The 24361-nt window shown below is 36.2% G+C and overlaps 1 protein-coding gene across 1 annotated transcript in view; it reads left to right on the top strand.

The window, feature by feature from the left end:
* MMP16 (matrix metallopeptidase 16) overlaps positions 1 to 19585 on the top strand; it is a 90341-nt gene extending 70756 nt beyond the window's left edge. The window contains 3 exon segments of the mRNA XM_032223050.1: positions 7520 to 7670; positions 14226 to 14341; positions 19217 to 19585. Of these exon segments, the coding sequence (XP_032078941.1) occupies positions 7520 to 7670; positions 14226 to 14341; positions 19217 to 19551 (602 nt within the window). The 3' untranslated portion in view covers positions 19552 to 19585.
* The last annotated feature ends 4776 nt before the right edge of the window (positions 19586 to 24361 follow it).

Here is a 24361-nt window from a genome sequence, read left to right as displayed (position 1 = left end):
GCCGACAGAAGCGTGCTGTAACATAACCCTAAAAATAACCCTAAACCTAATCCTAAACCTTACCTTAAGGTAAATCGCGCTTCTGTCGGCGCGCTGTTGTCGGCGCGCTGTTGTGGGTGCGCTTTTGACATCGCGGTTTTAGCGCCGCGGTGTTGTCGGCACGCTTTTGATGTTCACGGTTATGTCGTGCCATGACTTTATTGTTACTTTGAATGTACACTACTCGGCATACATTAAAATGACATTTGGTTGAAAGAGGAGTTGGAATTCATTGACCACATGTCTCAGAATTACAGGAATAGGAGATAAGTGCTGTATAATTTATTTCATTTTTCCCTTTCTATTTTCTTTTAATTTATGACAAAACCAGTAGAGTCTGTGTGCTAGGATGCTCCCTAGAAAATAGATGGTACAATGAAAACTGCCTGGCTGCATACCAAGGCAAGAAGCAAAACTGATGGGTAGCTCCAGAGGATTTATAGAAGAGAAGGGTCCATACTGTTAGCGTTTATACTGTGAGTATAGCATTGATACCACAGAGAAATTTCAAGATTCTGAGTCCAAAACAAGTGTGTTTTGAGAATTTTAATCAGAAGAAAAAAGAATCAAGCTGTTTTGAGTTTATTCTGACAGAACAGTCGCAGCTCAGAATATTCCAATGTTTCGAGAGGAATTGTTTTGTTCCAAGCTGAAAACAAAAGACATTTGCTATTTGATATATTCCCCTCATTCATGCCATGTGTAATTGGTTTGGCTTGGTTTTCCCTGGGGAGCACTTGGAGAACTTTTAAGGCAATTTAGCAGTAGATGTGATCTTCCGTTTTCAGACTTTTAAGAAAATCAGGATGCTTTCAGCTCCAGATGTTTAATTTTTGTGAAAAATGTCTTTGCTATTTTGAGGACCTATTCCAGCCTTCAAAAAGATGTCATAAGTAATAAGAGTTTCTCTTTTTTTCATTTTTGGGAAAAGGGCCAGATATCTGATCAAGTATTTCTTTCTATGTATATATAGTACATATCTTAATATTTCTGATGTAAATAAATTTTCCTTTCTAGTTTATGGAAATGTAGCCTAATCTAATAGTGCCATAAATAAGTAATACCATTTTATAAGTATTATTAAATTATATCTTTTATTTTAAAAAAATCATGGCCTAGTGGGAAAAAAATGCTATTCATTTTAATACTATTCTTGTATTATTAGTACCACTGATTTTTGTTTATACTTACTCAGAAATGATTTTCATTTATTCTTTGAACTCCATGGGATCATTAAATGATCCGAGGTAGCGCAGGCAGCGCTGCAGGCTACTTCAGCCTGACTGCAGTTCTGCAGTTCGGCTGTTCAAGTCTCACCGGCTCAGGGTTGACTCAGCCTTCCATCCTTCCAAGGTGGGTAAAATGAGGACCCGGATTGTTGTTGGGGGCAATATGCTGACTCTGTAAACCGCTTAGAGAGGGCTGAAAGCCCTATGAAGCGGTATATAAGTCTAAACTGCTATTGCTATTGCTAAATGTTTTAATAAGTCTTTTCTGCAGAAGCTTTCTTAAAGAATATATGAAATCTGGAATTACACACACACACACAACACACACACGCACGCACAGACATTGTATTTCCCGTAAATATAACCTATCGTGAAAACAAAGCCCTATCCTGATTTTCATGCCTGTGCCTAATATAAAACCCTATCCCCAAAATAATTCCCAGTTAAAAACCTGTCCACCATCGGTTGTACAAGCTGGGGCGAGGCACAGGCGTAAAAACAAACTAGGGTGGGGTTGGGGGGATGGAGCTGCTCCATGTGCCCACACCCTCTTACCTTAGGACTGCTGTAGTGAGGGCTCGCACACCCCAACACCTGTTGCACTACTGCCTGACTTCTGCAGCTGTTTGAGGCTGCTTGTGGCCAGACCTGCTTGTGGCCAGACACCATGTAGTGCATTGCACCGTGGCAGCCACTCATAGCAGAACTCCATAAGGCTTGTTGCACCAGTGCTGCCACTCATGCGCACAATGGCACAATGAGCCACACAGCCTCCTTCATGGTTGGACATAATAGGCACATAGGTGTCAGGGCATGGGAGGCCTGGCTGTTTGGGGCCCTAAGGTAAGTGGGTAAGTCATCTCCCATGGTGCTTATTTTGGGGCAGAAAAGAAGAGACACGAGACATTTTGTAAGTGAAATTTTCTCTGGAGAAGGTATACATGTATATTCATGAGCAAACATCATTTCACTTTATTTGTACTGGCAAAATGACCAGGTAGTAATGTGAAATTAGTTTAGGATATATGTAGTATATATGAGTATATGGATATACATACAGTGCAATAATGGGTTTAATTAAAGTTAAATATTATGCAGCATTATTATGCAGATTGTGTGTAACTCAGAATAAATTTACTTTGTAACTTTAGTGTGATACAATAGCTCATCTTTTAGATCTAATTTCAAATTAGGAATGCAGTAGAAACCTACCGTCTTTTTTTTCTAAGAAAATTGTTTAATTAAACTGGGATCTTTTCCAGAATGAAGATTCCACAAACATTTACTTCAAAATATTTACTGATTGATAAGCTGAATCCAAAATTGCATGCATTTGAGAGAGTTGTTAGAAAAAAATATTCATGTTTTAGATATGTTTTACAAAAAATATATACTTTAAGAAGATTCATACAAAAGGATATAGCAGTTGCTATATACTGTATACAGTATACCCACAAGATTACAAAATCATAACAAGGAAGTTTTTAAACAGATTTTTTTAACTAATAGAAAATTTGATAGAGCGGGTAAAATTCTTGAATGCATACTAGATTTGTACTATGCCATAGCCCATCTTAAGATGCATGGTCTTTCTATAAAATGAAAGGTTTATTTAATTTCAAAATTTAGAAAGTGTGTGTGTGTGTGTTTCTCTGTGTGTAAACATTTTATGTATCTTATATTTTCCATTGATATTTGAGTACCAAAATCAAAAAAATTGACAGCTCACTTGAAAGTATAATCTCTTAGTAAAGTCTTTTTAAAACTTTTATATGACATAAACTTCAACAGTACCTTATGGCCATACTGCCCAAACTTTCTGCAAATAGGTGGTATAATATGAATAATTTCTTAAAAGGCAGTGATGTTCTTTTATTTGATTCAGGACTGCTTTCTCTTCTGAAAGGAACAAGAAATGCTACAGAAGTATGTAACTGCTTTTTAACATTAGATATACAAGATTGTGAAGTTCTTTTAGTGTGACACAGATTTTAAACAGTGCGAAAAGTGAACTGTCAAAGGCATCTGCCACTTAAAACTTGTACCAAGCTAAATGCAGCAAAATAAAATTGTAGAAAAATTCACACCCCAACTGCCATGACTCTCAACACTGTTGATGCCATTGCTGACAGATATATTTCGCAAGATAAAATATACAGACAGGATATGGATAAGAATCAAATAATGCCTAATTATAAAATAGAGGAAGATGCTGTAACAGTAATGAAATGAACCATGCCAATATTTATGATATAAGAAAAATAATAACCTAGCTAGGTATGTGATCCCTCCTATACAACCTGAACAGTAATTTGGTCAGGAATAACTGTTACTTGCTTATACTTGTTGGTTTGTAGTGTTCACCTAATATTAAACTGAGACTTAATTTATGCATTGTACTACCTACTGTCACTTAAATCTACCTTTCAGGTCAGATACATAGATTCTAGTTATTTTTAATTGACAATATTTTGTGCTTTTCAACAGATTTATACTATAGAGGAAATAGTTGTGACCTTTTTTTGGAAAATACATGTACATATAATAATGCAAGTTGAAATCTAAGATGCATAACAATAGTATGCTGTACCTATTCAACTTGCTTCGCAAAAGGGAAAATCATGCAGAATTTAAAATATGTCTTATATAGAACCCACCTAGCAGAAATGTGTAGCATAATGGTTGAATTAGGCTCAGTTTCATTCTTTAACTTCAGTTCAGTTTGGGTTGTTTCTTGTCTTTAAATCCTTTAGCGTTCAGTTCTGAATGTGAAAGCTTTTGTTCAGTTTCCTTACTCAAACTCATCCAAAATATGGCTCTCTATTCATGACCTCATCCTTCAACCGAAATCTGTCAGTGTTGACTTCTTGAGCTTAAGAAACAAAAAATAAACTTTTCTTTTAAGAAAAGCTTCAGTTCTGTTTGGGTTTCTTGTATATAGTCTGCACTACAGATAATGTTGACAGCCGAGGCAAAATAAACCCTTTATCTAGTGCATGCATAATATATCTCAGTGTGAACCCAAGAGAAAACTTGCAAATAAGTAATTACTGTTGACATTGTTCACCAGTTTCAAAGTAAGATATATTCAGTTACCTTTTAAAGTTTAATCTTTTTAGAGTTAAATGGCAGAGGAAAAGAAATGATCGGAATTATATAATTCCATTACTTTATAATGCTTCTATAATGGAAGGTTAACAAGACTGTTCTATTTCCATGATTTTACACATGTTAGGATGAAATGTACAATGTATGCATCCAGAAATAAAACAGCCATGTTCCTGAAATCCATCAGCAACCTAGAAATTAATACAAAGGGGAAAAAGGCTGATTAAGGAACAGTTGATTCAAGCCCAAGCACTGGGAATGAATATATCAGCATATAGCACCATATAGCTCTAGCTATATTATCTATTTTCCATAGATAATAACATTCATATATAAATCAAAGGTTTCAAGGACTCTGAGATTCACCAAGCCAATTTTCCAGCCATTTGTCTGTTTATTTAATTTAATTTCAAGGCCACCCAACTCTTCAATGTTTTCAACAATTTACAACAAAAAGAAAGATCATACTGTATTTTAAACATTCTGTTTTATTCTGTATGATCTCAAACAAAGTCTTGTGGGTGGGTTTTTGTATTTCTTAAATAATGTAGAAAAGAATGTCTGCATGCTTAGAACATTAGACTACAGTGAGTTGAAATCAAGGTCAGTGTATCCATCTAGAAAAGGACAGAGTAGAGCAGATTAAGAAAACAATGTAGATGAAGCTTCTGAATACTCACGTGAGTTCTTGGGTGGAAAAGATTGTATTGGTTAAATGTCTATGGAGATTCTCAGTCATTCATCAGCTATGGTTGTCCCAAAGGTGCTTTTTCAAAAGGCAACTGGATTTTATTTTTCCTTGAAGACGTTTCACTTTTCATGCAAGAAGCTTCTTCAGCTCAAGTTCAGAACGGAAAAACTTTCTTAGATGAGAAGAGAAACATCTTTTAAAAACAACCACATCCTTGGGACATCCTGTCTGTTATTTAAGTTCTGACTAAACATGAGAGACCCACCACCAATTCCATTTTATTTTAAAATAGAGTTGTACAACCCACAGATAAAGCTGGTTTATTCTGAGCATTCCTAAATTTATATTGCCAACATTTTGCAACAAAAGTTACATTTTAGGGACATGATTTCAGCCAGGGGGAAGTGGAAGTAATTGGCCTTCCAAATTCCTCCAAAGTTTCTTTAAAAAAAAAAGACTGAAAAAAAAAATCAATATTTTAAGAAATTTATTGTAGTTGTTAAAATTTGTTCATTTCAATCCATAAATCCAGAGCCCCTTTCTGGCTTTGAGGATCAGCGGGAGGGGATGATTCTGCATGAGTGGCAGGCAAGCGTGCACAGATGGAACTCCATTTGCACAAGTCCACTGTACAAGTGGTCACCCACTGCTCGCGTCCTTGCCCACTGCCCACTGCTTCTGCAGCCCACTTGCGAAGAGCTCAAGGCTCAGTAGTTGGACAGGGCCCCAGCTTAAGCCCACCTAGAAACCCACCAAGAAGGAAACTGGACAAGCATTAGCTATTGTCAGTATACAGTTTAGAAAAATTGCTAACCAAAAGCTGAAGTATCAATTTTACTGGTAAAGGGAGCCAATAGCTTAATATGAAATGAATTTGCAGTGTCAATCCTTAAGAAAAAAAAATGGCCTGGGTTTTCACTGGATCTTTTAATAATTCACAAAGATTTGTCTTTAAGAGTACCTTTAGGAAATTGTGCAGCAACGAGACTAGAAAATCCTTGATCTGCAGTGGATATTTTCTAAAATGTTTCCTCCCCACCCTGAATGTGATTATGCTCTACTGAAATAATATTTTTGGAATAGGAGTATGTTTCTAGGATCCTTGAGATGCAAAAGAAAAGGTTTCTGAATATAGCCTGCTTCTTTGGTCAAGGTGAATTGTCCCTCCTTCCCCTTCCTTCCTTTGTGCAGTATAAGAAAACTATATTGTGATTTAATATACCACCAAATGCTGTTTACTTCTGCTGTAATGGATGCTATTATGCCTTTCCTTTCTTCTTCCTTTTAATCATATTCTACAAAGACATGCAAATAAAGCAAGGTATTTCGAATACAAGGTTTATTGTCTGCAAGAAAACAGGTGTAACAAAACTTTTTATTTTCAAGAGAGAATTTTGAGAAGAGGTCTTTGAGTGATTATGTTGAAGTCTTGAATAAAAAGGGATGCATTTGTAAAAAAAAAAGTGGATGATAGAGAAGTTGATGAAAGATTTATTCTACCACTCAGCATGCAAAGGAATAAAGCTTTAACATATTTCCTAATTAAATGTGTGTTAAAAAGAGACGCTGTAAATCAGAAAAAGACTTTCCTTCCCTTTCTCCCTTCCCTTTCCTCCTTGCATTTTCTTTTTTTATCCTTTATATAATACTACTGTGGAACATCTATAAAATAGAAATATTTTTCATGTTTTTCTGTCACAATGGTTCTAGCACAGATCTGATCCTTAGTCTATAGGGAGAAACAAAAATTCATTTCAAACTGTTGATAGAAAACAGTGCCTAAGGGTGAATATGTGTTCATGTAGCAAGGCCTCCTATATAACTTGCTAAGCATAAGGAGAAGTGTTTGGGGTCCCATTTTTATACTTGTCAGTTTCTAAAGCAACAGGTATAGGAAATATATCCTGTAGTATGCAATTGGAGCATGTCTGACCTATAAAGTGACAACTTGCTTCTGTTTGGCTGCATAAAAATTTGGGTTTTTGGAGATAAGTGAAATTCTAAAGATGGACATGTTTTGGCAAAGTTATCCATTTCATGGAAACTTGCAGAATATTGCAAAATAGAAGAGCCAGCTGAAACTACAATCCACCAAGACGGTTGCAGCTACATCACAGATCGGTTGCTCCCGGTTTGGCCTGGATCGAGTGAACTAGTAGTAATGGTGGTGGAAGGTTCTGCCCACCCAACCGGATACTTCTGCGCATGCACAGAAGCGTCGCGCAAGCGAACCAATAATAAAAAAAAATTGGAAATGCACCACTGAGCTACATAGCAATATAATATGGACTCTTTGGCCCATCTATGTATTTGTGTCATGGACCTAGTCCTCATCCTATTTATGTCATTACAAGATTGCAACACATTGAGCTCTGGTAAAAAATAATCTTTCAGCTTCTTAGTCAGAATTTCTGTAGAAAGCTTAATATAGTGTTTTGTTTCTCTTGCACAGGTAACAAGTTCTGGATCTTCAAAGATACCACCCTCCAACCAGGGTATCCTCATGATTTGATATCATTAGGAAGTGGGATTCCTCCCCATGGTATTGATTCAGCAATTTGGTGGGAGGATGTTGGGAAAACCTACTTCTTCAAAGGAGACAGGTGAGTGTGTTCATTCTGGAAGGAACAACCATACTATTTACATGCCTTGCTGCTCTCCTTCATTATTAGTATTAATACATATTCTGAAATATGGAATATTTATTTGGCACTATTAGTGTTTCCGATGGCAACACTAATATTTATCATTTTGCTGCTGAGCATTGTGCAGTTAAGATTTACTCAAATAAACACAGATATAAATATATGAATATGCAGAGTAAAATTAAATGTCAGCGTTCCAAGTAACACACCCAATGAAAGAAATTTCTGAGGCTTGAAGTTCCTCAAAGTTCCATTTTATTAAAGATATCATATTGGTGGATCTGGGAAAACCCAAATCTGAGAGTTCTGGGTTTTCCCTGCCCAAAAGAAAGTCAAAGATCCATCCCCTGCACCCACAAGTCCATCACATGGTCCAATCAACTCACCGTCCCAACTGGAGACAACCCCCAGTCACTCCCATCCAGGTGCAGGCCGAATGTCCTTGATTCCCAGAGAAAGAAATGTTGTTATGGCTAATCCTCCACCACTCCTTGCAACTCCCCCTTTCATTTTCCCAGGTACTAAATGTGGGAATCCTGAAGCTCCAACAAGAAAGGTGGCTTCTAGGGCTGACATTAATTTTATATATGACGTTAAAGTTTCAGTTATACATATAGCCAGGCTAAAAAAAACCCTTTAAAATAAGTATTCTTTGTTGTATTTTCTCAGCTTTTCTACAGGAAGCTTTGTTGCTGCTTGTGTTTTATTTTGGACGTTTGGTTCATATAATATTTGAAGTATCCCCAGTTTGAAATGTAGAAGAATTGCACAGCTGTTTTTTTAAATTATTATTTTCTTCCCTTGAGTTACCTATATACTTTTCCAGTTGGCATTTCTTTACTTAATTAATCCACCAGTACATTGTTGATAGACTTATTTTTTTTTTTTAAAAAAAGGCATATGAAGAGGTAGCACATAGGAAAGGAAAAATAATATTTTTTTAAAAAAATCACACACAAACAACAACATATTTCTATCAGGTTCCAAACTGAGTTGGGAACATGCTATATGTCTACCAAATGTTACAACTGTAATGAAAACTTCATTAGGTGTTCTTGAAGAAAAGCTGGCATTTCTACCGTTAGGGTTAGGGTTATGATTGCCAATCAAACTTCAAAGGTTTCTTAGAACAAAATAAAGCACAGAAAGCACACCACATAGTTGCACTGGAGCTGGCACAAGTAGGAAGTCAGTACTTTCAACCTGGAACAAGAAAAATGGGTGAAAATTGCATTTACATGGGTTGGAGATAGGAGAAAGACATAAGTGGAGATCTGCAATCGTGAGCCTGCACTAATGACTAGAAAATCTAACAGCATGGATATACTGTTAATTTACTTCCAAAGGAACATAAGGAACGTTGTCTTCAATTAAATCAAACTTTTTACAGTTTGCCTATTTTTTTAGTTGAGCTCTGTCTATCATTTGCTTAGTGTTGAGCAGTAAAGATTAAGCCAGTTTAGTTATACTAGATGCGCTTATATAGATGGTCATTTGACTTTGGGATACTTACAGGTGCAGTTGTCTATTCTGCCTTCTAACTTCAACATTGGTCAAATCTTGCATTACTTTCAACAATCTCACCAATTTGTTTTCTTGTTTGAGTTTGACTTGCATGATTTTATTAAGAGGATAGCAATCCAATTTTTAGAAATGAAACGGCAGAAATTCTGACTTGGGGTCTGCTTCAGCCTCCTGGTACGGGGGGAAGCTGAAGGGAAGACTGGAAGGAAGCACCACTGGAGGAAAAGAGCTGGAGGGCCTTTTTATAGTGGGAATGTATCATGGCCTGGAACTGGCTGACCATCTCAGCCCACTTAGCCTCCATGTCCTGGTACCTGGCCTTGCAGTCCTAAAGGTCTTTCATCTGCTTAGAAAGCCTATGCTCATAATCCTTGGTGAGGTTCTTCTGCTCAGCCTCCTTCTTGGTCAGATCCAATTTGAACTGAGCCAGAGGTTTTGCCAACTCTTTCTCATGGTGGCTGCTTAGCTCCAGCATCTGCTTTCTGTTGGGGCCATAAGGAGCCTGGGCAGGCAGGCGAGAAGTGGCTGGGAGGGGAGGAGCAAGTAGAGGCCAATGAGGCGCCATCAAGTTGGCCATACCCACTCAGTCACATGACCTCCCACTCAGTGACCCGCCCACTCAGCCAGTCATTAGGCAGATCATATTAGTGGTCCACAGGATTTAAAATTATGAATTTAGTGGTCCCTGGGGTCCAAAAGGTTGGGGACCCCTGCTTCAGAGTGTACAATTGTGTGGACAGAAAACAGGCAGCAAATGGGAAGCTGAAGTTCATTAAGCAAATTGCCATCAACTTCTATGGAGGAGAAAACACTTTTTATAATCTGCTTGTTATGGATGTGAATATTATTTTAATATTAATATATTTAATATATTAGTTCAGTCCACATGCTTTGAGGACTATTTAAATGTTAGGCATCCTAGTTGTATGTTTGAAATTGGAGGTATTATACATTTGAATTTTTTCCATTGACAATTTTACAAAGTTGAGGTCTTCTTTAAAATACAGTGATGAGAAAGAGAAAAAAAACTGTGTCCAAAAAGAAAAAAAAAACCAAGGGAAAATAACAGAAAAAACTTCTGTTGGTGAGAAGGTTACTTTTTAGATCCAGAACAAGCATAATGAGACCCAGCAGGTCATAAATGCAATAAAGTGTATAAAGGAGGAGATTTGAAAAATACCAGCCATGCTAAGATAATTGAGCTATTACAGGATATTGACCACTTAGTGGGAATAAGGCCATATCACACTAAGCTTTTCAGCACATATTGTTTATATCCCCCCACTTTTTTTACTTCTTAATGTAATATAGGTTGAATTCTCCCACTGGTTTTAATTGCACATATAAGCCTCTTACAAAGTTCTTTCTGAACTGAGAACAGCCCACTGTTGCTTCTTTAGTTGCGATGATTTGGTAGGGATAAAAAAAGTGAGGCAAAAGGTGATAACAAAGCCAAAGGAGGAAAATTGCCTTCCTGCAAAGGCTGTGAAAAGGTGTTCTGACCTCCCAGGAGAAAGATAGACCTGAGAAACCATACAGTATTGCTGGATAACATTTTGACTTCAGTCTTTGAGGAATGTGTTGGGAACAGATTGTAGCACCAATCTGCGATACCTTAAATTAGCAGCATCTTTTTCCTGCTACTTCCAGGTGATCCTGGGAAAAGATGTAGACATTGCAGGTAATTTCCAGTGCTCTGAAGCACTTTTTTTGGCAGATTATATTAGAAGCTTCACAGCTTTTCAACACAATGTATTTCTTTAAAATATTCTCTATGGTGACCTTCTACCACTGCACCATAGAGTATTTTAACTTATTGCACCTGTGTATGGTTTTCCAATTGCACAGTGACAGGTAGGACAGCACTCCAGAGGGTCAATGTCATTACCCAGAGGATCATTGGTTGCCTCTCCCCTCTTTGGAAGAGCTTTATAGCTCCCCGCTGCCTTAAGAAAATTCAAAACATTCTTAAAGATCCATCTCATCCTGGGCGCCTTTTTTTTAACTATTACCATCTGGCAGATGGTACAGGATAATAAAAACAAGGACAAATAGGCTGAAAAACAGCTTCTATCCCAGGGCAGTATATTGAATTCTACAGTAAAGTGCAATATTAATGCAATAGCAGGTTTTCAATTTTAATTTATTATAAGATGTGAAGGATGTGTGTTTGTGTTTTTATTTTTATAGTTATAATGTACACTGAAGGTGGCACTTAATTTCATTTTACGAAGTGCAATGACAATAAAGTAAACTTTAGTTTAAATGAGGATGGATGGCTAGATGGATGGATGGATGGATGGATGGATGGATGGATGGATGGATGGATGGATGGAGGAACAGACAGACAGACAGACAGACAAACAAGCAAATCGCAAAGAATCAAACAAATGCAGGAGCATGTTCCCTGCATAAATCTTAAATTTATTCAACTAAGCAGGAGGCAGACATTTGGGTCTTCACACCTCTTGAATTATATATCGATTTCAACTTGCTATTCCTCTGCCTCTTATTGGATTGTTTTGCATCTTTTGGTCATGGCAGTCACTCCCATTTGCCTCCCCATTATTCTGTGGTCCTCGAAAGACTGTGAATGCTAAACATTGACACCACTGTTTTTAGCCATTTCAATGAAACATATAACAACTGTCTTGTATGTTATAAAATAGGCATCATAGAGTTATAAAACAGGTGAGAATAAACCCAATCTCTGCAAATAACTTTCACCTATGTGCATTCTGCTATTCAAACCATGTTAAATTTAATTGATCCTTGATCTTAAAAGTCTTACATATCTGCTTTGCAGGTATTTCAACCTTCCATTTCTGCCTTTTTTAAGCATTGAAATGACTGTTGCTGGTTCTCACTCACTGCTTGTATATAATGAAAGGAATGTTTAATTTCTCGAAACTGTGCATTTCTTTAACATGACAAATTTTTTTGCATTCAAAATGACTGCATCTGTAAATAACAAGAATATGCCTTGAATAAAGGCAAGGGAAAAATACTGAAAGATCTATAATGCAATGAGTCATATTATACAAATCTCCAAACTTCATAATTTTATTTTTCCTCATAGTAACTACCTGGTATTCTATGGAGCTTTTCATTTTTCTGTGCATAGAAAAAATTCCAAAAACTATTTTTCCCCAGTTGTTTTAATTGATGCAAAAATAAATTCTTTTCCATGATTTTTCAAAACATGAATATAATGGACTTTTATTCTAGGCAGCAATGCAGTGCTAAGATGCTTTCTTTTCTGCAGTTCCCACTTGGAAATTTTTGTTGTTAGTTGTGAAGTCGTGCTGACTCATTGTGACCCCATGGTAAACGTTCTTCCAGGCCTTCCAGTCCTCTACCATCCTCTGGAGTCCATTTAAGCTCACGCCTACTGCTTCGGTGGCATCCAGCCACCTCATCTCTGTCGTTCCCTTCTTCTTTTGCCCTCAATCTTTCCTAACATTAAGTTCTTCTCCAGTGAGTCCTTCCTTCTCATTAGGTGGCCAAAGTATTTGAATTTCATCTTCAGGATCTGGCCTTCTAAAGAGCAGTCAGGGTTGATCTCCTCTAGGACTGACCGGTTTGATTGCCTTGCAGTCCAAGGGATTCGCAGGAGTCTTCTCCAGCACCATAGTTCAAAGGCCTCCATTCTTTGGTGCTCAGTCTTCCTTATGGTCCAACTTTCACAGCCATACAAAGCCCTATTAAAAGCTTAGAGAGTTACTTTTATCAATTATACCTCAAATTCCTTTGAAATATAAACATTGTAAAGCACTATGGATGCAGATCACAACCCTTTGCATATAGATCAAGAAATTACATCATCGAGTTAGGAAGAAACGAATGTGAGCATATTGCAGTCATATGTCTGGTTTACTAAGATATTGTTGCAGTCCAACAATACTAAGATATTGTTGCAGTCCAAGGGAAGGGATTACCTGTTGTTGTTTTTTAGAAAAAAATGTTTTTTTCCTATGAAATGTTTCTTAGCAAATAGAGCTTTTATATGGAACTTCTCCCAATGTACATGGATACTGACAAAGAATCTCTGAAACTGAATTTGATATTTCTTTTGATTAGGATTTCAGAGCTCATTACATGTAGATACTCTGAGGCCAATAAGAAAATCAGGATTCTGCTCCCAGTTAATAAGGCAATCTATCTTCTTAAGAACTGCATAAATAAGGTGTATTGCAAATTTACGGAGGATAAGACTAAATGCTTTCAGTTGCAAATTGCATTCTTACTGTATGTATACCAGATACAGATAGACATAAATGTGGAGAAATAAATATATAGAATATCTAATTAATGGGGTGTACTTAAGGCCAGGAGTAATCTTTTTTACTATCTGAGGGGAGGAAGCTATAGGAGTAAAAAAAAAAACCCTCCTTTTTAAAAATATAAATAATTTAGAAAAAAGTGTTTATTAAGAAAATTCCATAAATTTTCTTGTAAATACTGAGTGAGACTTACTTCTTATATATAAGACTGCAATCTAATTTTCTTTTTCTTTTTAAATGGTGTGTTATTTCCTTATAAATAAAGATATGTAAGGAGTCTAGCTGCTCGAGCTGATAAATATTGCACAATGGAATTTTAAAAAAAGACTCTGAAAAGTACAACATAGAATTAGAAGTGTTATGGGAACCTTAACTCAGAATGTGATTAAAATTTTGAATAAAGCATTGGTATAAATTCATCATTGTAGGGCTGGATTTAACTCCTAAGTATCATAACTGTTTCAATTATATAAAACTACTCGTTGATTTGGTTCTCAGGATAGATTAATCTTTAATCTTTTATGTACTTATTGGAAACATGTATTCAATCATCAAATGTTTAAATGTCTTTATTACTATTTATAAGTATATCTTTAAATAGAAATAACCAGCTTGCCCTAATATTATCATTTCACATAGTACTTCATTTCACACACTGAAAAAAAGGCATTCATAAAATTTATTCTAACCTCATTCTTTCTCTCAGGTATTGGAGATACAGTGAAGATATAAGAACTATGGACACAGGTTATCCCAAATCAATCACAATCTGGAAAGGTATCCCAGAATCACCTCAGGGAGCCTTTGTTCATAAAGAAAATGGTATGTAGCTTCTTGTTAACACAAATGCTTGCTCCTTCCTTCCTTCCTTCCTTCCTTCCTCATTTATTCAAAGGGTTCTTTGTTAAAAGTGGGTCGCCACAACAGTGCAATAAATACATTTAAGATATCTAATGATTGGAATAGGCCCAAAGCTTTTCTAAATATATGGCATTGCATTGATGCTCAGCTTAAATCACATCTTCAGTGTCAAGCTTGTAACTGATGTAGATGGAGGGAGGGGGAGGAGCCATATTGGGACCATGATTCAGTTTGTTTTATTTCTTTTAATGTCATTTTCTGACAACTACAGATGAGCGAGACATCCAGGAACTGGTATCTCCTTCCCATTTGCTTAGAGGCAAAGCTTATGATTTACTTCCTGTGAAAGGAAACAGCCCCTTCCAATTCCAGCTAAGAAAATATTTGCTTTTACAAATAACAAAATATTTTAGGTCAGAACTTTTTTCACAAACCACCCAAATGGAAATATAATGTTCTAAAAGTCTGGACTTGGTTAGAACCACGTAATACAGAGTTAGAGGCTTAGACTTTGCATAAGTCCATTTAACAAATACAATATTGCATATTCTTTTGAATATCAAATAGTGAACTGAATTGAACTACAGAAATATGTGCATTATATTCTTGATTATGAAGGCCTTCTTTGTATGAATATTAATTGTTGCTTTGGGCTGTTGGCTATTTGATTGTAAAGTTTTAAATTTCCAAATACAGTGGTGCAGTGGTGCAGTACTGCAGCCACTTCAGCTAACTGCTAGCTGCAGTTCGGCGGTTCAAAACTCACCGGCTCAGGGTTGACTCAGCCTTCCATCCTTCCGAGGTGGGTTAAATGAGGATCCAGACTGTGGGCGCAATATGCTGACTCTGTAAACCGCTTACAGAGGGCTGAAAGCCCTATGAAGCGGCATATAAGTCTAACTGCTATTGCTATTGCTAATTGCAATCAATGGTTGGGCTGCAAGCAGTGTACATGCAATCAATTGATCAGTGATTTATTTACTTTTCTTTCTCTTTATCCATGACAGGTCCCCAGTAATATTTTTGTTTCTCTGTAAATGATATGTGATATTTCTTCCCTTATTAAGCATTGTTCCTTCCTTTAGCACAAATCGCCAATTGCTCTAACAAAAGCTTTTCCCTCAGAAATAATTAGTTCCTTGCTCTAAGTCTGCCTTCTCCGTGAAGAGAATCTCTTTTCAGAATGAAGCCTTTTAACTACAGAGGTTTTCTTGCTTTCTTTTTTCAAAAAAGGAAAGTGATTTGAAAAACAAATATCTCTCTCTCCCTCTCCCTCCCTCCCTATCTCTCTTCTCTCTTTCTCTCTCTGTGTGTCTGTGTCTGTGTGTCTCTGTCTGTCTGTCTTTCTCTCTCTCTCTCTCCTACAATCTTTAAAAGCAAATTATCCATGTTGTAGGCATAGTTACATGTCTGTTAGACTCATATCTATATGGTACATAACAGAAATATTTATTGGTTTTCCAGTCCTTCAGTCACACTAAACTTCACAGTCTCTAAAATGTTGGCAATGAAATATCTGGCAATAAAACTAAAAAGAAAGCATATTTCTTTTTTTTGGGGGGGGGGTTGTTTTTAAAAGATAAACTTAGGAAATGCTTTGGATTCTCATAGAATAAGAAAGAAACAAGTTATCTGCTGAAGCCCACCAAAAATGTGCTGCGGATTGTACCCTAAAAGCAGGATTGTATTGGCTATTGCATTAAGCTTAAGCAAGCATAGCAAGCAAGGTTACACAGGAGAAACACCATACCTAGTTTCACAGAACTGTGATTAAACTTTGCCTGAAGTCATTTCCTTCTCCTCTTCAGAGATTTCACTTGAAACTGTATCCTATCGCTTTAGGGGGAAAAGGTTCAGACAACCTGCTTTTAGTTTAGCAACTTACATTAATCTTTTTGGCTCTCAATCATTTGGATGAGGGGAAAGTTGGAGGAGGCTGAAAGGAAGCCGGAAAACATGCCAACTGAGAAGTAGAAGACTATGTTCAGATTTAAGCTATTTAACTCATAGATCTTGTTCTACCTTAAAAGCTTTTTGCTAATATATAAAAATGCTAGCAGTGTTTTTTATTAGCACAGTCAATTTTATTCTCTTTAAACAATACATGTGCATTTTTTTGTGTACAATGCATAAAAACAAAAAATAATTTCAAGAAAACTAGATTTCTCCTAAGTTTCAGCAGAATGTAGGACTATAGTGTGGGGTTAAACTATGTAAGAAACTGGAGTTGCTATCCAAATGAGGCACATACACTTCTGTTTCCAGTTCTCCATGTCTCCTATGTATTATACTATATCCTTTGCTAAATCATCATGTGCTGTGGCATCATTCTCATCTGTTTTCCTAATCCCTGGGAGTATTCAGTACAAATTCTCTATTTAGTGTGCTAATCATCCAACAGCACATTACTTCGTTAAATATCCAAACTTTGCTGCATTTTATAATCACCAGGGAAGCTTTAACTTCTCCACCCCAATGATTTTGGCTACACTGAAAGTACTGTAAGGGAAAATAACAGCTGCATTGAGCTCACTGGGAATAAAAGCCTACAGCCTCCTTGAAGCAGCAAGCTCGGTGCAATTGAAGGTAGAGTTTCCTCTCAACATTGGGAGATGCATTGCAGAGCTGGAGAAACAAATCACTTTCCCATTTTCCTTAAGGAAAGTTGGTTCTCCCTATCCCACTCTATCCTGTTGAAGGAATGGCTAACCAGGATCCAACTTCAGATATGAAAAAGAATAGTAAACTGCCAAAAACGGATTTTGAACATACTAACCAGAATGAAGAGAGAGGAAGTATTGCTCCTATTGCAAACAGCTGAAGACTGACTCATAGACACCTACACTGTGATGGGAGCTGAACAAGGGAGAGTAAAAAAGAAGCAACTAAGAGGTCAAGGAGGATAAGGTGTTTGGGGAATCAGTGCAAAGGAATGTTGTCCGACAGCTTAAGAAAATTATGTTGCTCCAAAATAAGAATTTTATCCTCACCAGTAGGATCTTAGCTTTTGTAGGACATACGTGACAGACTCTGAGGGAGTTTGCTTATAGTAACCCAAAAATCATCATGATGTTATTATTTTGCTGCATTAGATCACCTTCATGGATATAACAAACATATATTGTTCAGCAAGATTCCAAGTGCATTGTCTAATACCACAGCATAATAGTAATTGTTCAAAAGTATAGGGTAATAATAGTAATGATTATTCAGAGTAGAACAATCCAAGCAAATAATCCAAACAAGATAGATTGTGTCAAAATAATGCATATTATTAAGCTAATTAGTAAGTCGATAAATGAACTTGCATTCATAATAAAAGATTTATGGAAGGATAATGGAAACTATCCATGGAAACTCATAGTCCTTCCACAGTGGTAAAACAAAACAGTTTTGAGTTTTCACATTAAAACAGATATTCCATTACCCCAGTCACCCAAAGTATTTTTGCATTCAAATGAAATATTGAAAATATTCTTTGAAAGAAGCTTCTTTGATTTCAGTGGAACTTATTGTTAAACAATTTGGAAACTGCAGAAACTTAAAACTTGCAGAATATGTCAAGGTACATATTTTCTTTCTCCTACCTCTCATTTGAAGCCTTGTCATTCCACCCAAGCTAGTAAGCACATTTAAAAATGGGGGAAAGATTGTGTCTATTGGCATCAAAATAAAATTATTTCAAAGCAGCTTCACCTGCATTTAATTTTTAGAAAGATAATGAAAATTAATAAATGGCCAAGCCAAGTTGTTTTTACATTCTTGTCATAGAAATTTGAACTGGAAAGCAAAAAAAAAAAGTGGGGGTGCTTAATTTGAATAGGGCACAGATGTCAAACTTGCCACATCACATTGCTAACACATGTATTTCCCATTTGTGGACCTGGGATAGGCATGTCCTGCCCATGATGCATCCAGCCTGCAGGCTGCCAGTTTGCCACCCCTGGAATAAGTGATTTAAAAAAATAAAGATTTGTGTTCTTTGTCATTCAAAGACAAAGCTTATTGTTTATATGTTTGTTATATTATTGGAATGCACTTTTGTGATTTTTCCAAATTAATTCTACTTATTTTTTTTACTACCTCTCACATTGCGAGAGGCAAAGTTATAAAACTGAGTAAAACTCCCAATTGTTTGCATGCAGTTGATAAATAACAGGAGGTTGTATACCCCTTGTGAAAGTTTTTATTGGATTGATACCATTTTTCAGCTGAAACAGTGAAATCTTTACATTTTTTTTGGCAGAGAGGTTGATTTCTGCAATTAGGCACCCTGTAATTGTCCTGGCTTGCTTTTGAATGATGAAATTCTAACTCCCTCCTGAAGATAGGAAGCTGTGTACACCTGTTTTATGTTTCAGAGTTCATTTTAAAGATGATGATGCAACAGGGAAGATATTCAGGAGGGTGGGAGCAATTTAACTAACTCACTGTTATAATTTGCAACAACTAACCAATATTCCTTTGCTCCTTGAGCAAATCGGACTCAAGTTATTTTCAAATGTCAATTTGAAACTGTATTTAAAACTTAATTCTTCAATCACATTGAACAAATTAGACTTCAGGGCATGACTCAACCAGAATTGTTGATTGGTGCACAAACAGTCTAATTTTATGGAAATAGAAGAATTGTTTTATGGAAAAAATGATTCATAAAATTGCATAGCAATCTATTCTAAAGTTAGTGTATAGAATCAGGATGCTATTTTGACTAAGTGCAGAGTTCTTGTATTCATTTGCAAATTGCAGTTGCATTCTCACTTGCATTAGGTTCTTTTACTGAGAGATGTCCAAATATCAATCCATTGAAATAATTCAATATTTGTTTCCAAATAGGCTTTACATATTTCTACAAAGGCAAAGAATACTGGAAATTCAACAATCAAATGCTCCGGGTGGAACCGGGATATCCTAGATCTATCCTCAAGGATTTTATGGGCTGTGATGGACCAGCAGACCGGGACAAAGACCGACACAGCCCTCAAGATGATGTAGACATTGTCATCAAACTGGACAACACAGCCAGCACTGTGAAAGCTATAGCCATTGTCATTCCTTGCATACTGGCCCTGTGCCTCCTTGTATTGGTTTACACTGTGTTCCAGTTCAAGAGGAAAGGAACACCCCGCCACATACTTTACTGCAAACGCTCTATGCAAGAGTGGGTGTGATGTAGGGATATTTTTTCTTCTTCTTTTCTCCCAGGAGTAGTGGTAACATGAAATCCAACAAAAGAGCTGTTACGGAGTTTCCTATCAAGGAGCAGGCCTGGGTCTGTCTCAGCCAGGGATGATCTTTAAATTCCAGGGGGCTGCTTGTCCTGCACAAGAGTGAGAATTTTCTCCAGTAGGAAGCTTCAGTCGTACACAGTACCTGCCGTTTCTCCAGTCCTTCGTCTGTCTTTGTCATTCAGTTCCAGCCTTTCCTCTGCACGCTCAATATACCCAATGCAAAACAATCAGGATATTCATAAAAAAAGAACAACATGGAAAAAAAAGAAGAATCTCTGGCATCCCAGTTGGGTCGGTCTTTCTTTCTTTCTTTCTTTCTTTCTTTCTTTCCTTTCTTTCTTTCTTTCTTTTTCTTTCTTTTTCACTTTGAAAGAATTTTGTGTGAGGTTAAAAAAAAGAAAAGAAAACATATAAGCATTTTTAAAGAGAAAAGATAGAATATCTAAAACACAACAATCACAATGGAACTTTCAGGAAGTGTGAAGATCCAAAACAGCTTTGTCTCCAAAGAGGATTACTTTCTGTCAGCTACAGATATAGTCCTATACTCCTACATATAATTTTTATCAAGTGGGAGATCAGGATGACACACAGGAATTCTGACTGTTTGGACAGCCATTTTCCAACAAACAAGGGGCCAAAATATCTGCAATATAGTAACAGCCTTAATAATATATTCATTTTGTGTTTTATACAATTGTTCAGAGATATGTCCTCAATGTTTTCACACATTTATATTCATTACTATATTCAGAGAGTATCCTTTTTACTTATTGGTTTAGCACTTATTGGTTTCTCGCCAGTCCATTTCCTCTTTTCTCCAGAATTGTATCAGGCGACTTGGTCCCAGGCTTTCCATAAGCTTCTCAGAAACCTTATTTTGAAACCAGACTAGAAAACAGCAAAATCCAGAATTAAAAATGCAATCAAATAACATTAAAAGTTACTGAGAAATGTAAGACTAGTGCTAACTTTATATAATCAGTGTTTCTTTGAGAACTATCAGGCCAGTTTTCAGAGTGGAAAATAATATTGATTGAAATGGTAATAGTACACAGATTCTGCTTTTACTTAAAGGTAACACTCTATAACTCATAAATCAGATCTACAGAGCCTTCAATGCCATTGCTACCTTCTCCTATCACTGTTGTTTCTAGTGTGTTTACAGGACACATTTTCTTATGTTACCCCATAGTAGCATAATGAAGAGGAAGCCAGAATGGGTTTGGCAGTGGTCAAGTGGATTTGCAGATAATGGAAGACAGTTATTAGGCCTGGGATTGAATCAGTCCATCGCAATACTAGACAGAATGCAGAAATAAGAATGTGGCTATTTCTAGTAAATAGCCCCATTGGGGATAATACAATAAAAGGTTACCATGGATTTTCCAATTGATTTCTGGGTTTATTTATTTATTTTAAATTTGCCATACCCAATGTGTAGTGACAGTTCTTCAACATTGCCTCCTTGTCTTCAGCTGGTGCTATGCCAAGCCATTTTATCAGTCTCCCATGTCTCTCTGCTGCTCTTTTTCTCCCAACACTATTGATCTCATTATTGGTAGACCCCATGGGTCCCATTGACAAATAATGAGCTTCCCTTACACTCTTGAAAAGTGGGTGTGCGAACTGTTTTTTTTTTTTAAATTCTGCCAGAAAACATGGCAGAGCACTTGATGAGTGGCATTACGTTCTTATCATGCAAGTGACCTTTTCTTTGGTACTGTGCTTGGAGGGCCATCCATCGTACCTTTGTGAACCACAATGGGTAGAATTAAACACTTGGCTGCAGTTTGGCTGGAGACAGATACATATAATTTGCAGCAATTCAAACACCGCATGCTAGCATGAGGCAATACTACCTATGGATTACATTGTCTCTGCTCCCTAGTTTTGTGGGGCTTTTTTTGTGCTGAGCTCTGTTGATTAGAAATGACAGCAGTATAATGTGGATGAATAGAAGAGAAAGAGACGCTGCTGGAAACAGTCCCTCTATCATACTACCTTCAGCTTTCATGAAAGCGTTGGTCCTTCTCCAGCTTAAGAACAATAGGAAAATGGGGTTTAATTGTGGAACTAGACATAACTCTTCTATGTAGCAATTGGCTTCATTTTTTATTTTTAAAAGAGCTTGTCTTTTTATTTTATTTTTAAAAAATACTATTCTGCATGAGTACAGAACTTGCTTTTGAATATGGACACTTATAGGCATAGTTAACCCTATCAAGGAGAAGAGAAAGCAACATCTGATACTGCTTGGCTGCTGTTTCATCTTCCCCCCTCTTCACAAAATGTGGTCATTTGGTATTCATCTTGGTTCTCAAAGGATTGGCAAGACCTCTGACATTTAGCTGTGCACTAAGTCACGGAAAGAACCCAGGGGACTACCTGGCATTTTGTCATCTTATGTAATTTTATGCTAACAGCAGTATTGTCATTTCCATGTGACCTGCAGAGCAGGTTATATATTATTATTTTTTTCCTAGAGAAAAGTCAGCAACTGACAGACCTCTTTTATTGATTTTAGGAGCTGCTTCTTGCAGTGACAAGTTTTTTACAGTCACTAGGCTGTGAATTTATGAAAAGTGTTCAGAAAGAATGCACCCCACTAGACAGACACCTGACTTTTTATGAAAGCTAGGATTCCAGGGAGGTAGCTTTTGATACAATGAACAGCTTGCCTTGAACTTCATTGATCTGTTGATTGTCATGACTGAGTTAAACATTGTCTTCATGAAAAAGAGAAAAACCTTTGCTGTCTGAATTTCCTTACTGTGTACTATTTGATGTCTTTGCTCTTTGACCTTTAACTTGCAAACTGGCACAAGCTGAATGGGAAATAAGATGTTTCCAAACATTTTGGATTGGGACTACATTTTTACAAGGGGAAAAAAAGCTTAATGTATGTTGTCTGAATTCATCTGTTCTATCACAGAAGGGAAAGGAGTGAGAAGTCCTTCTTCTAGTTGGAATATATGCAGACAATCTGATCTTATTCCTGCTTAGTTCCAACTGACTCCATGGGGAGAGAATTTCTCAATGGAATGTGCCCAGCATTAGTAACTGGTACAAGGAGAATAGAAAAATTGCTATGTATACATGCATACTCTTAATAATGAGCTACAGTATACACATTTCTATTTAATTTTGATAAAAATGTTTCATGTGAAACCAATCCTTTCTACATATGACTTGTTTTAAATGCATTCTAAAATGCATACAAATACTAAAATACTTGAAAACAGCCATCGTTGACATGTATGGATTCATACATGTGTGTACACACACAAATACACAGACATATACTAGGCTGAAAACGGTTTCTTACTAATTTCCTAATCAACATTACCAAATCATTTTATAGAGAGTGTAAGTATATATGCGTATTATTTTTTGGTAATGACTAGCTGGACTGCCTTGAATTTATATTTCTATTGAGTACAGCATGAAGATTAGTATGATTCAAATGAACATGATTTTGGGCTTTATTTTTTATTCTGAATTGAGGGTTTATTTTGTAAAAGAGGCATGTAATACAGGATTGCGCAGACAACACTCCCATCAACATAAACAGATCGATGAATGGATGATAAAATGAAAGAGAAAAGAATCTCTTCATTTATAGCACATATGCATTGCAAATAGAGGTTTGGAATCTCTTAAAGGTATGATATACGGTATTTTAACAATTGTACCACTGTGAGATCATTATATTAGCCAGTTATATCTAACTCAGCTGATGATGCATTACATGACTTATGCATGGTGAACAGATCCCAGAGTTCTCCATTTTTTTACCCTTTCCTTTCAAAACATATCAGTTAGCTGGAAAAGGCATTATAGGTTTTTATCATTAATCAGTTATGCTACTAAGATAGTATTTTTTTCTTTTGTCTCAAGTACTCTTGTGCTTAATTTCAACTAAAACAATTAAATTACATTGGTTGTATTTAATTTGAGCTAATTAGTTAGCTTTGGCATTCATCATATGAATGAATCTATTCTGAAGTTGGATTGAATCCATAACATTTATATGTTATTGCAAGAAACTAAAAGTGAATGTTGATATTGATACATTAAGACAGGTGATTGCATACAGGTTTGGTAAATAATAAAAACTTTGGACACATCAATTGAAACTTCCCAAAAGTGATTGTCAGCATTGGCTGATCTGTATATGGAAAATGGAAACATACGGTAGATATATTATGAACATTCACAAAACTGACAGATGGATAACAGTCAATAAACTTTGCATCTTTGCTGTTATATATCCATTACTTTAATATACCATGACAATATTTATTCCCTTACTCATTTAAATATTTTATTTCCCTTTCAGATTTCCTTAAAAACAATGAAGAAGAAGGCACACCACTGTTTTTTTTTAAATAAGGGAAAACAAATATTTGTATTTGATGGAGTTATACAATAGTTTTACAAAAAGTGAATGGTAATAATGTATAGTGCTAGATACAACATGAATGCATAAATATGAAAAGTTGGGGCATATTTTTGTCATAGAAGGAAAAGTTACGTCATTATTTCTTTTATAAAGCAATCAACTTATTTTTTTTTCAGCCCTCTGTTCTTGTAACTCCAGTCTTCAAATTATTTTTTATCTTCACTTCCACAGACATGTGGATGCATATAAGTTCAGTATAAGGATGTAAATTTATTGAGTAATGGAAATCTTATGACATAAAAAGCAAAATATTACATTCCAGAATTTTTTTTTAAAGAAGGACCT

The sequence above is a fragment of the Thamnophis elegans genome, chromosome 8 (assembly GCF_009769535.1).
Source record: "Thamnophis elegans isolate rThaEle1 chromosome 8, rThaEle1.pri, whole genome shotgun sequence".
NCBI classification, from domain to species: domain Eukaryota; kingdom Metazoa; phylum Chordata; class Lepidosauria; order Squamata; family Colubridae; genus Thamnophis; species Thamnophis elegans.
The sequence above is the reverse complement of the archived record's forward strand: the minus strand, read 5'-3'. Positions and strand labels throughout refer to the sequence as shown.